The 14,534-nt window shown below is 36.1% G+C and overlaps 2 protein-coding genes across 5 annotated transcripts; both read left to right on the top strand.

Annotated features, from left to right (window-relative positions):
* Nucleotides 1-6,021: 6,021 nt before the first annotated feature.
* Nucleotides 6,022-10,550, top strand: LOC101892812 (mannose-1-phosphate guanyltransferase beta). 3 transcript variants are annotated; one of them, XM_005188190.4, is made up of 4 exons: nucleotides 6,022-6,157; nucleotides 6,651-6,861; nucleotides 6,931-7,465; nucleotides 9,476-10,550. In XM_005188190.4, exons 2-4 carry the CDS (start codon nucleotides 6,685-6,687, stop codon nucleotides 9,874-9,876), a joined length of 1,113 nt encoding a protein of 370 aa, XP_005188247.1. In that variant the 5' UTR covers nucleotides 6,022-6,157; nucleotides 6,651-6,684; the 3' UTR covers nucleotides 9,877-10,550. The 3 variants fall into 3 exon arrangements, with proteins under 3 accessions (XP_005188247.1, XP_019894004.1, XP_005188248.1); XM_020038445.2 differs by lacking the exon at nucleotides 6,022-6,157 and adding an exon at nucleotides 6,164-6,561; XM_005188191.4 differs by lacking the exon at nucleotides 6,022-6,157 and having other exon boundaries at nucleotides 6,164-6,861.
* Nucleotides 10,551-12,283: 1,733 nt separating this feature from the next.
* On the top strand, nucleotides 12,284-13,957 carry LOC101897006 (Bardet-Biedl syndrome 5 protein homolog). Of its 2 annotated transcripts, XM_005188215.4 has the most exons (5): nucleotides 12,291-12,447; nucleotides 12,505-12,653; nucleotides 12,714-12,903; nucleotides 13,082-13,319; nucleotides 13,390-13,950. In XM_005188215.4, exons 1-5 carry the CDS (start codon nucleotides 12,380-12,382, stop codon nucleotides 13,852-13,854), a joined length of 1,110 nt encoding a protein of 369 aa, XP_005188272.1. In that variant the 5' UTR covers nucleotides 12,291-12,379; the 3' UTR covers nucleotides 13,855-13,950. The 2 variants fall into 2 exon arrangements, with proteins under 2 accessions (XP_058988260.1, XP_005188272.1); XM_059132277.1 differs by having other exon boundaries at nucleotides 12,284-12,447; nucleotides 12,505-12,903; nucleotides 13,390-13,957.
* Nucleotides 13,958-14,534: the final 577 nt, after the last annotated feature.

The raw sequence follows: 14,534 nt of genomic DNA on the forward strand, positions 1-14,534 counted from the left end.
ACATGCAGACAATTTTTCACACCTGTAAATTCAATTACAACGTAACGGACGCGATTTACAAGAGGGTTAATTAAATTAGAATTTGGAAAATTAGAAAAACAACAACACATTCATCGATTTAAGTTTATTAACGAAGTTCCGTTAAATCCAAAGTCATTGATTAAACTCAAAATCCCCCTCGAAAAATTGATTTGAATTGATTGTTCTGGGTAGAATATATGAAATATGATTTGCAGAAGTAAAGCGATGAAATGAATGTTATGTATGGAGGGTATATAACGTTCGTTTTATAGACGCTCTTATTTTTGTAAATCATAAAACTTGACTCATGGTTAAATGTGTTATCCTCAAAATATTTAAAATCTGGAAATTCTTTTATATGCCCCTCCATATCACCAACGTTACCTACTTCTTGAGAGAAATCAGTCTACCAAAATATCAAAATTCAACTGATTTGGTTATAAATTTAGGGCAGAGAATTTCAAAATATTGAAAATCGGAAGCTAATCTGAAATTAATATGAGCATGGTTACATATACATAGAATTTAACGCTGATTATGAATATATATACACTAGCAAGAGCCCGTTACTTAGTCAGCGAAAATTCACCATAGAATTTTAGATTCGTTCCAACAGTTAGAGTGAGGCAAAATTGACAAAAAATTAATTACCATTTCTTATATCGTACTAAATTTTCAGACTTTCAAGGTTTTACATATTACTCAAGTTTAGTAATGGAAAAAGTTTACAATTGCACAATGGACCCACATCCATTTTTTCTGTCCAATACTATTTCAACGTTGCCATATGTAAACCAAAAGTGATTCAAAACAGAAAAACCTTAGAAAACATCAGGCGATTTTGCCGACAAATGTATACCCGATGTCCTATTATGTAAATATATTTTTACTTCTGTTACGATTACTCAAATTGTTGACTCTCTATGGAGTAGGTTCCGAAGGAATGGGCCAATATAAAATCGGAAGTTTATTTCGAGTTTTATGAGCTTCATGGATATTCAAAATTTTGACCCTTTGTGGGGGAAGTACCCGAAAAAGTGAATCGGTATATCCCATCTTTACAGAAGATCTTGTGTTAGTAGAAATAATGAGATGTGTGAAATATGAAGAGAACCGGATGCTTATTTCGGATTTTATGAGCTTCATGGATATTCAAAAATTTGCAAAGTTGATGTAATATCGGATTATCCGTTCTCTTTATGTGCAGTAAATTGTTTTCTTTGAACATTTTGACATTTTGTGAGGAAGGTACCAGAAGGAGTGGACCGATATTACCCTTCTCCGAACTCGATTTAAGTTTGACAATAACATTACGATGTACCAAGCTTGGACCAAATCGAATATTCCCTTCCAGAGCTATCGTGCGCATCAGACAGACGGACGGACAGACATCGATAGATCGACTCCAGATGTCCTAAAACAGATTTGGTCCACAGAGACCTAGGGTCTAAAACCGTTATTTCGATAATGTCCGTTTTAGCCGTATCAAATTATATATGTCCTCTCTAGCCATATGTCTGAGGGTACAATTTAGGACTTATCGAACAATTATGGCACGCATTTACAAAATCACCTCCATATCTTAAAAACAGACGACAACAGTGACATCAAATTTAATGCTCTTCATACAATTATAGTACACATTTCCAAAACCACCTCCATATCATAATTCAAGATACCAACAACTTTGAAGATTTCGGCTCTATACCCTTACCCAATACCAATTTTAGTACTATTTAGTACTTTTTGTACAAATATAGTACACATTTTCAAAACCACCTCCATGTCTTAATTTCAGATACCAACAAAGATCGCAATATCAAATTTAAGGATATCAAATCTATCCCTTCACCCAATACAAAATTAAGTACCATTTAGTACCTTTACACATTTCCCAAACCACCTCCATATCGTAATTCCGTAATTCCAGTTCTCAATAACAAATTTGAGGATTCCAGCCCTATCCCTTCAACCAATACCAAATTTGGTACTATTTAGTACTTTTTGTACAAATATGGGACACATTTCTAAAACACTGACAAAGATGCCATCAGTAATCTAAATTTCAGAATTTCATCTCTATCCCATCACCCCATTGCCAATTATAGTACCTTTCAGTACTTTTCGTACACTTATAGTACACATTTTCATATGTCCAGACTACACATGAACAGCGACCCTAATACCAAATTTCAAGCAGCATGCACAACCTGTACACCAAAACCAAATTGTACCAAATATAGTATTATTTAGTACTTTTCATGCACTTGTAGTACACATTTCCAAAACCACCGCTTTATCACAAACCTTCTACCAAAAGGGACCCCAATAGAAATTTTCTAAATTTCAGCTTCATCCGTTCACCCTAAACCAAACTGTTCCAAATTTAGTACCATTAAGTGTAGTTTGCACATTCAATACACATTTCCAAAACCACCTTCACATAATATGAAATGCTACCAGTTACTAGAACTTTAGTACCATTTTAGAAATTTTCGTAAGCTTATAGTTCGAATTTTTAAAAACCCTTTTGTGCATCTATCCTGCACTCCAAATTAAATTTTGGTTTTTATTAAATTTCTTTGTAAACCACAAATGTCATAGCATCCTGCTTTTTATCATTAAAATTCGAATTCAACCCCCTCGTTTAGAAATCGTTCGTAAACCCCTCTGAGCGATAAAGTTATATAATTTAGGTACAAAATGCCTTAGTCTTAAATAGTTGGTACGCAATTTTAAATACGAAATTTCAACATGCCGCTGATATTTATATCAAATACTATGTCATATACAATTTTAATTAAACAACATTCCACACATTCCCCTCCCCATTCAAAACAAATCATTACATCAATACAATTTCTATTACAATTGAAATTACCCATTTGTCATGAGATTGGCCTGTCACATTGACCACAAAATCATTTTGCAACAACAAAACAAATTGAAAAATTAATGAGAAATGTAGGCCTATTTAAAATTGAGTCCGTTGGAGCACAACTATGAACAGCCAACGAAACCAAACCAACCAACTAACCACATCATTTGGTATTTTAATTGGCAACATTTGTAATTAGTTGTGTCCGAATGCATTTAGCAAATGTCCGAATCAAATGCAAAACTAAACATTTGCAGCATCAATTGCAACCGCAAATATCGATTTGATTGTGGTTTCGACAAACAGCCCAGCCGAGCCATAGTATCCGAATGATAATGTCATGATTTATAATGGCAAATAAACAATATTTAAAAGCGCTGCGGAACCGCAATTAATAATCGAAATGTTGAACAAGCAAACATTATTTCTTTTTCTTTTTTTTTTCGGTGGTGTAGAGAGCGAGAACTGAGTTGGGGTAAATTAAAAATTACCACTTAATAGCCAAGCAAAAAAGGACTGGATTTGGAGGATGATGGCATTAAAACAAATCTTGCTACTTCGTACAACTCGACACGAAGAAAAATGACCATCGTATAGCCAAACATTGTTTACTGAATTGAATATTTTTCACCAGAAGCATATGCTGGAGTTCCTTTCTGTTTTTGTTCGCTTTTAACACAAGTGTAGTCGGTAATCACTTGTCGGGTTGTCTGTCTGCCGGCTTCTCATGCTTGTAAATATTGGGGGCTGTTTGGCAGTATCCCCTGCTTAATATTTGCTCCCACACACGCACACACGGTAACAGTACGCATACTATGGGGCTAAGGCTAAATGGAATCAAAGGATACCTGTGGTATTTCTCATGAGACGTAGTTGGTTTGATCAGTTTGGTAACTCAGCTAAATATATTCTCTAAGGATAGACTTGCTTTTAAATTATGGACCCTTTTCTTGAATGTGTGGAAATGTGCATATTCTGATCAGTCACTTCAAACTTAAAAAAGTTCAAAAGGGATAAGAATGTTTGTAAATTTAAATTGCATTTTGACTTGGGATATGTAAACATTGCTTGAGAGCAAAGACTCTGATTTATTTATGGCATGCTTACCTCCACACATCCTGTAGAATCGCATTGCCTCCTCCTAAAGGACTAGCCTAAATTAAAAAGGAATATGTATCTTTAATTTGGAAACTTTGACAATTTGACAATCTAAAATGCATACCTACCTCGTTATTTTCCCAGTTAAGTTTTCCATGGCGACGACAAAATCGAAGACACAAAGCATACGGGGAGATTCATCGTCAGCCATACGAAAAGATGGCGCCTGCTGTGTAGAAAATTGATCGAAGTATTCCCTGCCGTTTGAACTATGATGCGATATGTCATCATATATCGTCTATACGTTGGGACGATTATGTTTGCCTTTTGCCTCCGTTGCATTTATTTGTGCATTCGTTGTGGTGTCCACCCAACCAAATGTGGCTGGTGAATGGTGGGTATAAGCATTTCAATTTTGGCATGGAACGCTCGGCTCTGCTGCTTAGTGCATTATTGTCCAATATGGATGTGTTTCTTATGCCCATTCATACAATGAGTTTTGCTTAGCGCCATATACAAGGCATTCAAGATTTTTAGCAATTGTATTTCACTGCTGAACTTCAACCGTTACAATGTCGTTGTCGTTATTGCATAGAGCTAACAGATGTTCCCGCCTTTTTATATGATGAATGTCACATGGCAAGTTGTTTCCCAATCCCAAGAGGCAGAGGAACGGATATAACAATTGTTGTGTCTGGTTTCTTGCACTTTTAACAGGAGCAGTTTAATAATTATTTAAATTTCACACATCTTTTTCCTACTTTTGTTTTATTTTTGGAAAAAAGTCTATTTAACTTTTGGGAGTCATTAAAAAATACTGTTGCTTTTTCAAATAAGCTCATCTGTTTCTCACATTACGTTAGCACTAATTTGTTTATCGATATCGTATTCGATAACAAATAATAATCGGCTCATTATGTGTGGTAGAGAACCCTAATGACTTCTGTTTTCGATCTATAGAACCCATTTGTGGTATTTCAAATGTATTCAACTGATTTCGTATTTTCTCATAGATGTATCTGATTACCTTAAAATTTGTAATAATTGTTGTAAATTGTTACTGGAAAACGTCTGTTATCACAAGAGTTCTGCAAATTCATGGCGGACAAATTGTTTTGTTTAGACAAAACAGTTCATTGCTCGCACGTTTTGCAGGGATTCCGTGTGTTTACTTTTCCGAGTTTTTTTTTTTGCCAAAGAGAATAAAATTACCTCACTGCTGGACAATTCCTACAGAAAAAGTAACCAGACACACCTTATGTCTCATTCGTAAAAAATAGAGGTAGTCGGGGATTTAGCTTACTCTTTATTTTTACCATGGATTATATATGACGTTCGACATTATACATTCTATTTTTTAATTTTTAGTTATTTTATTCGACTTTTTTTTTTCAAATTATTTCAAATGTAAGTTTAATAAAATTATACATTTTATTCATAATTTTCATTTATTCGATTTTTTTTTAAATTCTATTAAATTTTTCGAACAATGTATTTTTTTTTTTTTTTTGTATTTCAATGTATTAAGTCGGTTTTCCATATTTAAGGGTCAAACCATGGCAGAAGAATACAGGTAGATGCATCAACGCTTGGGAGCATTGATATGTCAAAAAAATTTAAATGTTTTTTCAAATATAAGTAGATTTTTATATGTTTTCTTATATTACGTCATCCGGAGGCTATTATAATTCGCGTTTTTCAACAATTTTTACAAATTTAAATAATTTTTCATTCAACATTTTCAATTCCAAAATTGGTTTGACAGTTCATTGTCCCAGCAGCTGTGTCGACGCGTCTACCTATATTCTTCTACCATGGGTCAAACAAAAAATAGAGAGCGTATCAGTTGCAATGGAAACACCATAATACTTTCATGAATTTTACGCATAAAATCGCCACACCTAATATTCATAAGTCATGTGCTATCATTCCTTCTTGCATTGCATTGTCATTTGGGAAAAAAGAAGAAGAGTTCAATAAAATATATACTTTGTTTTTGTTAAGCTCGCCATAAAGCTAGAAAATAATATTTAAATATATATTTATACACTTTAACAATAAATAATATTTCAATAGTGGAAGATCCTTAAACAAATAAACGTTATATTTTTATATTTGCCATAAGTTTGACAGCTGTAATTGTGGAATATCAAACAAACAGTACGTGACATCTTTTGATTGGTTTGTTGTTTTTGGAGCTGATTATTTTTTGGGGCCAGCAGCCATCACCCATGCAATTTACAAGCAGGGAGCATACTGGCGAAAGAGAGACAATAACAAATAGACGCGAAGAGACAAACGAAATAATTGGGGGGATCATCATCTCAAAAATCATATGCCGGCACACAAAACAAGAAGCAACAACAAAAAAAAGCGCACACCAACCAAAATATTGATTAAACTACTTTTCTTATCAGTTGGAACGAAGTTGGTTTTTTATCGTTACTGGGTCATTGTTGTTGTTCGACCAGTTTTATTGGTTGGTTGGGAAATACTATACAAGAGAAAAGAAAAAACGCCTGGCAGTTGGTCTTTTTATTGTGCTAAGGGGAGGAAGGAAAATTGTGAAGTGAAAATACAACAAACAGAATAAACAACTGCAAAAGTCTGACGTGTCATAAACGAGATTTTTTTACATTCAATATTTTCACAGAGTATTTATTTTGATAACATCGTCTGTCGTCGTCATGTGTGGGTCATCGCCTCAAGTCACAAAAGGCACGAGAGCCTTAATTTTGGTTGGTGGCTATGGCACCAGATTGCGTCCGTTGACCTTGAGTACGCCAAAGCCGTTGGTGGAGTTTGCAAACAAGCCAATATTATTGCATCAATTGGAGGCCTTGGTTAGTGCGGGATGTACCCAGGTGAGTTTGCATATTGCAATTATGCAATATTGGAGTGATTCATACTCAAAAATGTATTATTTTCTGTAGGTCATATTGGCTGTTTCATATCGCGCCGAGCAAATGGAAAAAGAATTAAAAATTGAGGCAGAAAAGTTGGGTGTTGAGCTAATCTTTTCCCATGAAACAGAGCCTTTGGGCACTGCCGGCCCCCTGGCCTTGGCAAAACATATTCTAAGTGCCAGTCCTGAACCATTTTATGTTCTAAACTCTGATGTGATCTGTGATTTTCCATTCAAACAATTGGAGCAATTCCATCGCAATCATGGGAAGGAGGGCACAATAGTTGTGACCAAAGTGGAAGAACCCTCTAAATATGGTGTTGTTCTGTACGATGAACATGGTTGCATTAAGAGTTTCATAGAAAAACCCCAAGAATTTATAAGCAATAAAATCAATGCCGGCATTTATATATTCAATCCATCTGTGTTGGATCGCATTGAAGTGAAACCCACATCAATAGAAAAGGAAGTATTCCCGCTAATGGCGGAAGAGCATCAATTGTATGCAATGGAATTGCCTGGCTTCTGGATGGATATTGGACAGCCAAAGGATTTTCTAACTGGTAAGAGGAAATGTTATTGTATTTGCTGAATGAGATAAATGTTTGCATCTCATTATGTCTAGTGTTTTATCAGATCTTAAAGCTTTCCGTGACTTCAAGAGGGTTTTCACCGTTTGGCTGGTGAATCATTCATGAAAATCATTAACTAAAATTTGTGCCATTATTTAAAGGCCTAGATAAGATATCATTCTGGGAATGAACCCATGAACGTATTATTTAAACCATCACACATTTTTTTATCTATGCTATATGCATTGTTTGTGTGATTTTTATTTTTTCGAAATTGGAACCTATTTTGATGTCAGTAATTTCCGGGAGAGTTGATGACTTTTTTAGTTTAATTTCAAATTTGTTTTCGATATTTTACTGATAAAGAAAACATGTTAACAGGTGTTATTTTATGCATGACCTCTTTCACTGCGTACAATGAACACCTATATACTTATTTGAAACTAACAAGAGAGCAGTAAGGAAATCATAAATACAAATAGATGTAATAAGTGAACTGGTGCAAACGATAAACGTTTTAGACCCATTAGACTTATTGTATGGTAATTTAAGACTCTTGTAGAATTTAAAATTGGTCTTTGATTTCATGAAGGAAAGATAAACAAGTAAAATACTATCAGTCGGTTTGCCGACAGCTTTATACCTCCAGCCTTGAATTATGATGATTCAAACTGTTGACCCTTTATGGGGGAGGTTCCGAAGCAGTTGGCCAATATTGACCAATTTGTATCTGACCTAAGACTGAAAAAAAAAATATTGCAACGTGCCAGATTTGGAAGGTATCGACTACTTCCTATACTCTGTATGAAATATGTGCAAATTGTTAGAAAATGTGTTTTTCAAAAATCTTGAACCCTATGTGGGAAGGTACCAGAAGAAATGGTCAGATCTCTACCATCTTTATTACAAAACTTGTGTTAATGAAAACATTGAGATGTACCAAGTCTGATAGAAACGAATGTTAATTTCGCGTTTTATGAGCTCCATGGAAATTCAAAACTTTTACCCTTTGTGGGGAAGGTACCAGAAGTAGTAAACCGATACATCCTATGTTAACACCAGACCTAGGGTTAATAAAAATATTGTGATGTGTTTAATATGAAGAGAACCAGACGCTTATTTCCGATTTTATGATTGTTTTGATTATTCAAAACTTCGACCCTTTGTGGGGGAGGTACCAGTAGGAATGGTCCGATCTCTACCATCTTTATAACAGATCTTGTGTTGATAGATATATTGAGATGTGCCAAGTCTGAATGGAATCGAATGATATTTTCGTATTTTATGAGCTTCTTGAATATTCAAAATGTTGATCTTTTGTGGAGAAGGACCTAGCACTGATGCAAATAATGGAGGAGATACCAGAAGGAGAGCACCGATATTACCCATCTCCGAACATGATCTAAGTTTGACAAAAATATTACGATGTACAAAGTTTGGACCAAATCGGATACTCCCTTCGAAAGTTATCGTGTGCACCAGCCAGACGAAGAGGAAGACGGACGGACAGACATCCCTAGATCGACTCCAAATGTCCTGAATCGGATTTGGTCCAAAGATACCTAGGGTCTAAAACCGTTATTTCGATGAGGCACGTATTGGCCTATCAAATGATATATACCCTCTCCAATCATATGGCTGAGGGTATAAAAAGAAGATAATCCCTAAAATTCTCAGTGCCAAAAAATTAACCAGGTTATTAAATGGTGTACACAGTAAAATGTCGAATTTTCGTATGTATTGTGAGCGATCCCTGCCTCTAAATTAATTCCCAGAATAACAAAAAACAATACAATTTAATTCTTATCAGTTTACAAAAGCTAATTTGATTTCGTTGAATTCTTATTATCTTATCAAACCAACTAATTGCATTGTCAGATTCCATTTTGAAATCATTAATTTGTATCTTATGCTATTATCTTTAAGTGTACTTGTTTCTACACGCACACACACACACACACACACCCACATTCATACATTTTTCTTTGTTTTTTTTTTTAGGAATGTGTCTTTATCTTAACTCTTTGCGACAAAAACAACCCGCAAATCTTTACACAGGCCCCGGAGTTGTTGGCAATGTTCTTGTCGATCCTACTGCCAAAATTGGCCAAGGCTGTCGAATCGGTCCGAATGTGACAATTGGGCCAGATGTTGTCATCGAAGATGGTGTCTGCATAAAACGCTCAACAATACTCAAGGGAGCTATTGTCAAGTCACATTCCTGGCTGGATTCCTGCATTGTGGGCTGGAGTTCAATAGTGGGCCGTTGGGTGCGACTGGAGGGTACCACGGTGCTGGGTGAAGATGTCATTGTTAAAGATGAGATCTACATCAATGGTGGACAAGTGCTGCCGCATAAAAGTATAGCAGCCAGTGTGCCAGAACCTCAGATTATAATGTAGAGTGTAAACAAACAACATAGGACATACACCCTAGATTAATGATTAGTTGGAAGTTGTTTTAGCTTACAGTAAATGGGAGGAATATATTACCGCAGGGCGATATTAGAACAAGCTCTTTTTTACCTCAACTTTCTGTTACTTTTTTTACAAGTAAACAATGTTGCAATTGTTTCATTACCCTACACTACAGAGAAATATATGTTATGTGGCAACAGACGTTTTGAACACTTTGTGTTTATGCAATATTATTATCTAAACCTTAACATTGTGCTTTCTTTATACAAAAATCTATATTTTCCTTATATGAAATAGTTTTCTTATGTCAAAATATTTTTTAAATATTTGTGTTTCTTATATCTGCTTAATTATTGTTTGTATTAAAGATAACCATTATTGATACATATATTTTGTATTTAATTCAAGCGTTTCCAATGTTTAAAACTTTTCTATACTTATATTTAAAGACAAGTTTATTTATTGGCTAATTATTTTACAAAATTCTCCTTGCTTAGTTACAACAAATTTTGACATGCATATAAGTGCCGAGCATTTTTTCCATTACCTAAAGATAATAATGCTGAATATATTGTTTCAAGAAATATATATATACTATGAGATAAGATTTTTTTTACAATTTAAAGTCATTTTATATAAGATAAATGAATAAAAGAATCCAGAAAAATATAATAAAAAAAAACTTATCAAAATTATTTCAATTAAAAGAATTAGGGCAACGTTTTTCTGTGGCGATACAAATCTGAATACGAGAGAAAAACACCATATCCAAGTGCCAATGATCCTTAGACTGACGAGGGGATGTTTCGGAGCCCCTAAGATAGCCAAACCTATGGGCAGATCCCCACATAAAAGGGAGCCTCTAATGCTGAAATGTTATTCTGCGACTACGTGGCCATCAACGTTTCAGGTTTGCAGTCAGGGTACCGATTGCTTTGTAATGAAGCTTCATTGATATGAGGGTGCCTCAACGAATATAAGGCTTAGTTATCGAGTCCTTGGCATGCCCAACCTCAGTCCTATGACGTATGAAGTTGAAATTTTAAAATACCTCCCCCAAAATCCACCAACCCTATTTCGACTGATGCTGGTATTGATGCCTTGGCACGCTCAGTCAACAATGCTACAAGTGCGAAGCTTACCTCCATCTTAACAAAAATGACTGGGCTCGGGCTCAGACAGCGATTCAGGATTTTGTGCTACCACTAGCATCGCGAAGTGGACGGAAAGCCTGGGGAGACACAATGATCTAACTTTTGTCAGCGTTAAAGCACAGCAGCAAGCAATTCGCCAGATTACTGTGGATATGGGACCGTTAAGGCTGAGTCAGGACAGTATCCCTGTAGACTTTTAGAAAACCACCCACCAAGGATACCTTTTGCACCCTCAGTCAACAAGGCCGAAGCTGACCTCAACCGTAACAAAAATAACCTTAATATCGGGCTACCACTAGCAGGACGAAGTGGACGGAACGCCTGGGAAGAGACAATGATCTGACTTTTGTCAGCGTTAAAAGACAGCAGCAAGCAATCCGCCAGATCATTGAGGATGTGGGACCGTTAGGGCTGAGTCAGGACAGTATCCCTGTAGACTTGTGAAAAACCACCCTCTGTGATAAGGAAGAGGACATTGAGCCACGGTAGTCCAGGCTTCGACCTATAATCGGGGCTTGCCTCCCAAGAAAGTCAACCTGAATAGTCCTAGCGCCCCCAATACCCATCCGATGTAAATACCGACAAGTCCACACCCTCAAGGCCGATGGCAATCGAGGTAGAAGAGGATGATAAAATGGAAGTGCCGCCGAGCTCTCCCGACACCAAGAGCGATAAATCCAAGGATATGACGGATAAAAAGGCATATTGGCCAGCAGTAAACTACTGCAGTCGATATGTCGATGAGTATCCATTAAAGCTTACTGATAAAAAGCTGCAGCTTATCAGGAGTTCGTAAGCAAGTTCAAGAGGGCATATCCTAAATTAACTCTATGGGGATTCCCGATAAGCAGGACCCACACATACAAAACAGAGGTGGAACCAGTCGAGGCCTCAAAACGCCGGTCGTTTGGAAAGGTGGTGTCAATGGAGCCTGTTACAAAGAATCATTTAAAAAAAGGACTCTGAGGTGCCAGAGCCGATGGTGCCACTCTCCAAAACAAGGAAAGGAAAAGCTGAGGTTAGGTCTACGGAGCCGGGGGCCTCAAAAAAGGCAGTAGGGAAGAAGATGAAATTGAAGCCTGTTAGACTCTCGAAATCGGCTTTGGAATCATATCTAATTTTAGATTCACAACATAGAAATTGTTCTATAGAGTACTACTGTGACATCTACCACCTACGTACCACTAAATTCTTTGTTGCGAACATATCGTTGCCTAGCAACGACATTGGCCGAAGGAAACCACTAAATTTTTCTATTGAAACAAGAACTAACTCTCTCAAAAAAAGGCATCAAACTGTTTCTGCATTCAACATTTGTTAGACAAACAATTCCAATGGAGTCATTGGAACCATTCAATCTATTGTGGAAGGATAAAGAAATCAAATTTGATACTCCAAATGTGTAGGTTGCAATTCAAGAAAAATTACTTTCATAAACTAATTTTCCCCATATTTCTAGGCAAAAACATTTGCGCAATGGCGAACAGGTAATATCAACAATTTATTACATAGAAGATACCAAAGGCAATCCTGGCGATTCAGGACGTTTGTTGGCCACCAATTTGAGATTGATATGGTATTCATTGGTACACAAGAAATTCAATTTATGTAAGTCAAAAATTTTTAATGAATTTGTTAAGAGTTTTGAAACGATTTCCCTTCTTTTAGCCATTGGTTATGGACGCATTGCTAATATGAACACCAAAATGACTAGCACTAAGGTGCGTGGAAACTGTTTGGCTCTATACATTCTGGCCATTGGTGGTAATACACGTTTCGAGTTCCTTTTCACCGATGTCTCGGGTGAAACTGAGAGAAAAAATACGCCCATATTTCAAAGTGTTTTCGATATTTACCAGTAAGTGTAGAAGGCAAAAATACTCTAAAGACTACAGACAGTATTGAATAGAATAATCATAACTTAAGGCTGGGGGTATACATCTGTCCGCAGAACTAACCGATACAAATTAAATTTTATTAAAATATATTTACTCTTTGAGGTAATGCATTTTTTAAATCCAACTCCTTCTTTATAGATTATATCAACGAACCTATTTGTATCGTGATTTGAAACTACGAGGAGCCATTTTACAATCGGGCCAATTGATTATTTTACCACAAGAGCAGGTTATCAATAAAGTCAATGGTGTTTGGAATCTAAGCAGTGACCAGGGAAATCTTGGCTGTTTTGTGGTTACCAATATTCGGGTAGTGTGGTATGCAGATGCCAATGAGACCTTTAACATAAGTCTACCCTATATGCAAATAGCCAATGTGAGGAGATCCTTCCCTTTCGAAGATACCCAATCTTTTTCTAAAAAAAAATGCCCTTTTGCCATTACAGATACGCATTCGAGAATCAAAATATGGCCCGGCCTTGGTCATACAAACAGCCGAAACAGGTGGTGGCTATGTTCTGGGTTTTCGCATCGATCCCACGGAACGTTTGACGGAAATTTACAAAGAACTAATATCCTTACATGCCGTCTACACGGAAAATCCCAATTTTGGTATTGTTTATGATTCGCCGGATCTGCGCAAACGTTCGGCGGGTGATCTAATGCAGCGCAAAGATTTTAAAGTCGAGGAATTTCAAGAGATCGACGAACGTCAAGAAAAGGAAATTAATTCGAAATTGAATACCTATTTGGCGGAGGGCAGTCTGATGGTGGGCGAAGAAAAACCTCCCCGCGAACCAGTCTATTGTAAAGAGCTGGGCTTTGCCATGGAACGTATACGTGATAATTATAAATTAAAAGATCTATGGGATATACTGCCGCAGCAAATGATTACGGTGGAGGAGGAGTAAAGCTCTTCTTTATGTGGATTAAAATTTCAAATACATGTTTTAAATGAAAATTGTACTTGGTGTTGTATTTAGATTTAAAATAAATTTGAAATGAATAATGGAAGTAAATTTGAAACCCAAAATTCGAAAATGGTAAATTTTTTTACTACGATACCAAAATTTTCCCTTTATGACATCGAAACAATAAAAAACTAAACAAGTAAAAAAAAAAACATTAAGTTCGGCGGGGACGAACTTTTAATACCCTCCACCTTTACCTTTTTTATAAAAGTTTTATAAAATTATTTTCAAAAACCAAGGAGTGGGTGAGGCCGTTTTATGGGAACCTCTATGAACAATTTTATACTGCAAGGATTGTCATCTGCCAAATCTTCTTAAATACCAAAATTTGATAAAATTTTTCGGGTAAATGTGACTTGGATTATCAAAATACCGAATATCGGTGGGTATCGTTATATGTGCGCTGTAGGAAAACGTGGACCTGTGGAAAAATGTGGCAAAAATCATCAAAATACTAAATATCCGGAGGTACTATTATGTGGGGCCTATACCAAATCGTGGGCCTTTACATACTTTTTTCTCCCACAGGAGATAGAACCCATTGCGAACTACAAATACCAATTTTTGGAAAAATCCGTGGAAAAATGTGGCAGAAATCATAAAAAAGCGAATATCGGAAG

This window comes from Musca domestica, unplaced genomic scaffold, assembly GCF_030504385.1.
Source record: "Musca domestica strain aabys unplaced genomic scaffold, Musca_domestica.polishedcontigs.V.1.1 12, whole genome shotgun sequence".
Taxonomy (NCBI): Eukaryota; Metazoa; Arthropoda; class Insecta; order Diptera; family Muscidae; genus Musca; species Musca domestica.

Coding starts and splice junctions, on each gene's coding strand:
- LOC101892812 (XM_005188190.4), top strand. CDS start 6,685: ATGTGTGGGTCATCGCCTCAAGTCACAAAAGGCACGAGAGCCTTAATT. Junction 6,862..6,930: donor TTAGTGCGGGATGTACCCAG/GTGAGTTTGCAT, acceptor TATTTTCTGTAG/GTCATATTGGCTGTTTCATA. Junction 7,466..9,475: donor GCCAAAGGATTTTCTAACTG/GTAAGAGGAAAT, acceptor TTTTTTTTTTAG/GAATGTGTCTTTATCTTAAC.
- LOC101897006 (XM_059132277.1), top strand. CDS start 12,380: ATGGAGTCATTGGAACCATTCAATCTATTGTGGAAGGATAAAGAAATC. Junction 12,448..12,504: donor AAATTTGATACTCCAAATGT/GTAGGTTGCAAT, acceptor CCATATTTCTAG/GCAAAAACATTTGCGCAATG. Junction 12,904..13,081: donor AGTGTTTTCGATATTTACCA/GTAAGTGTAGAA, acceptor CCTTCTTTATAG/ATTATATCAACGAACCTATT.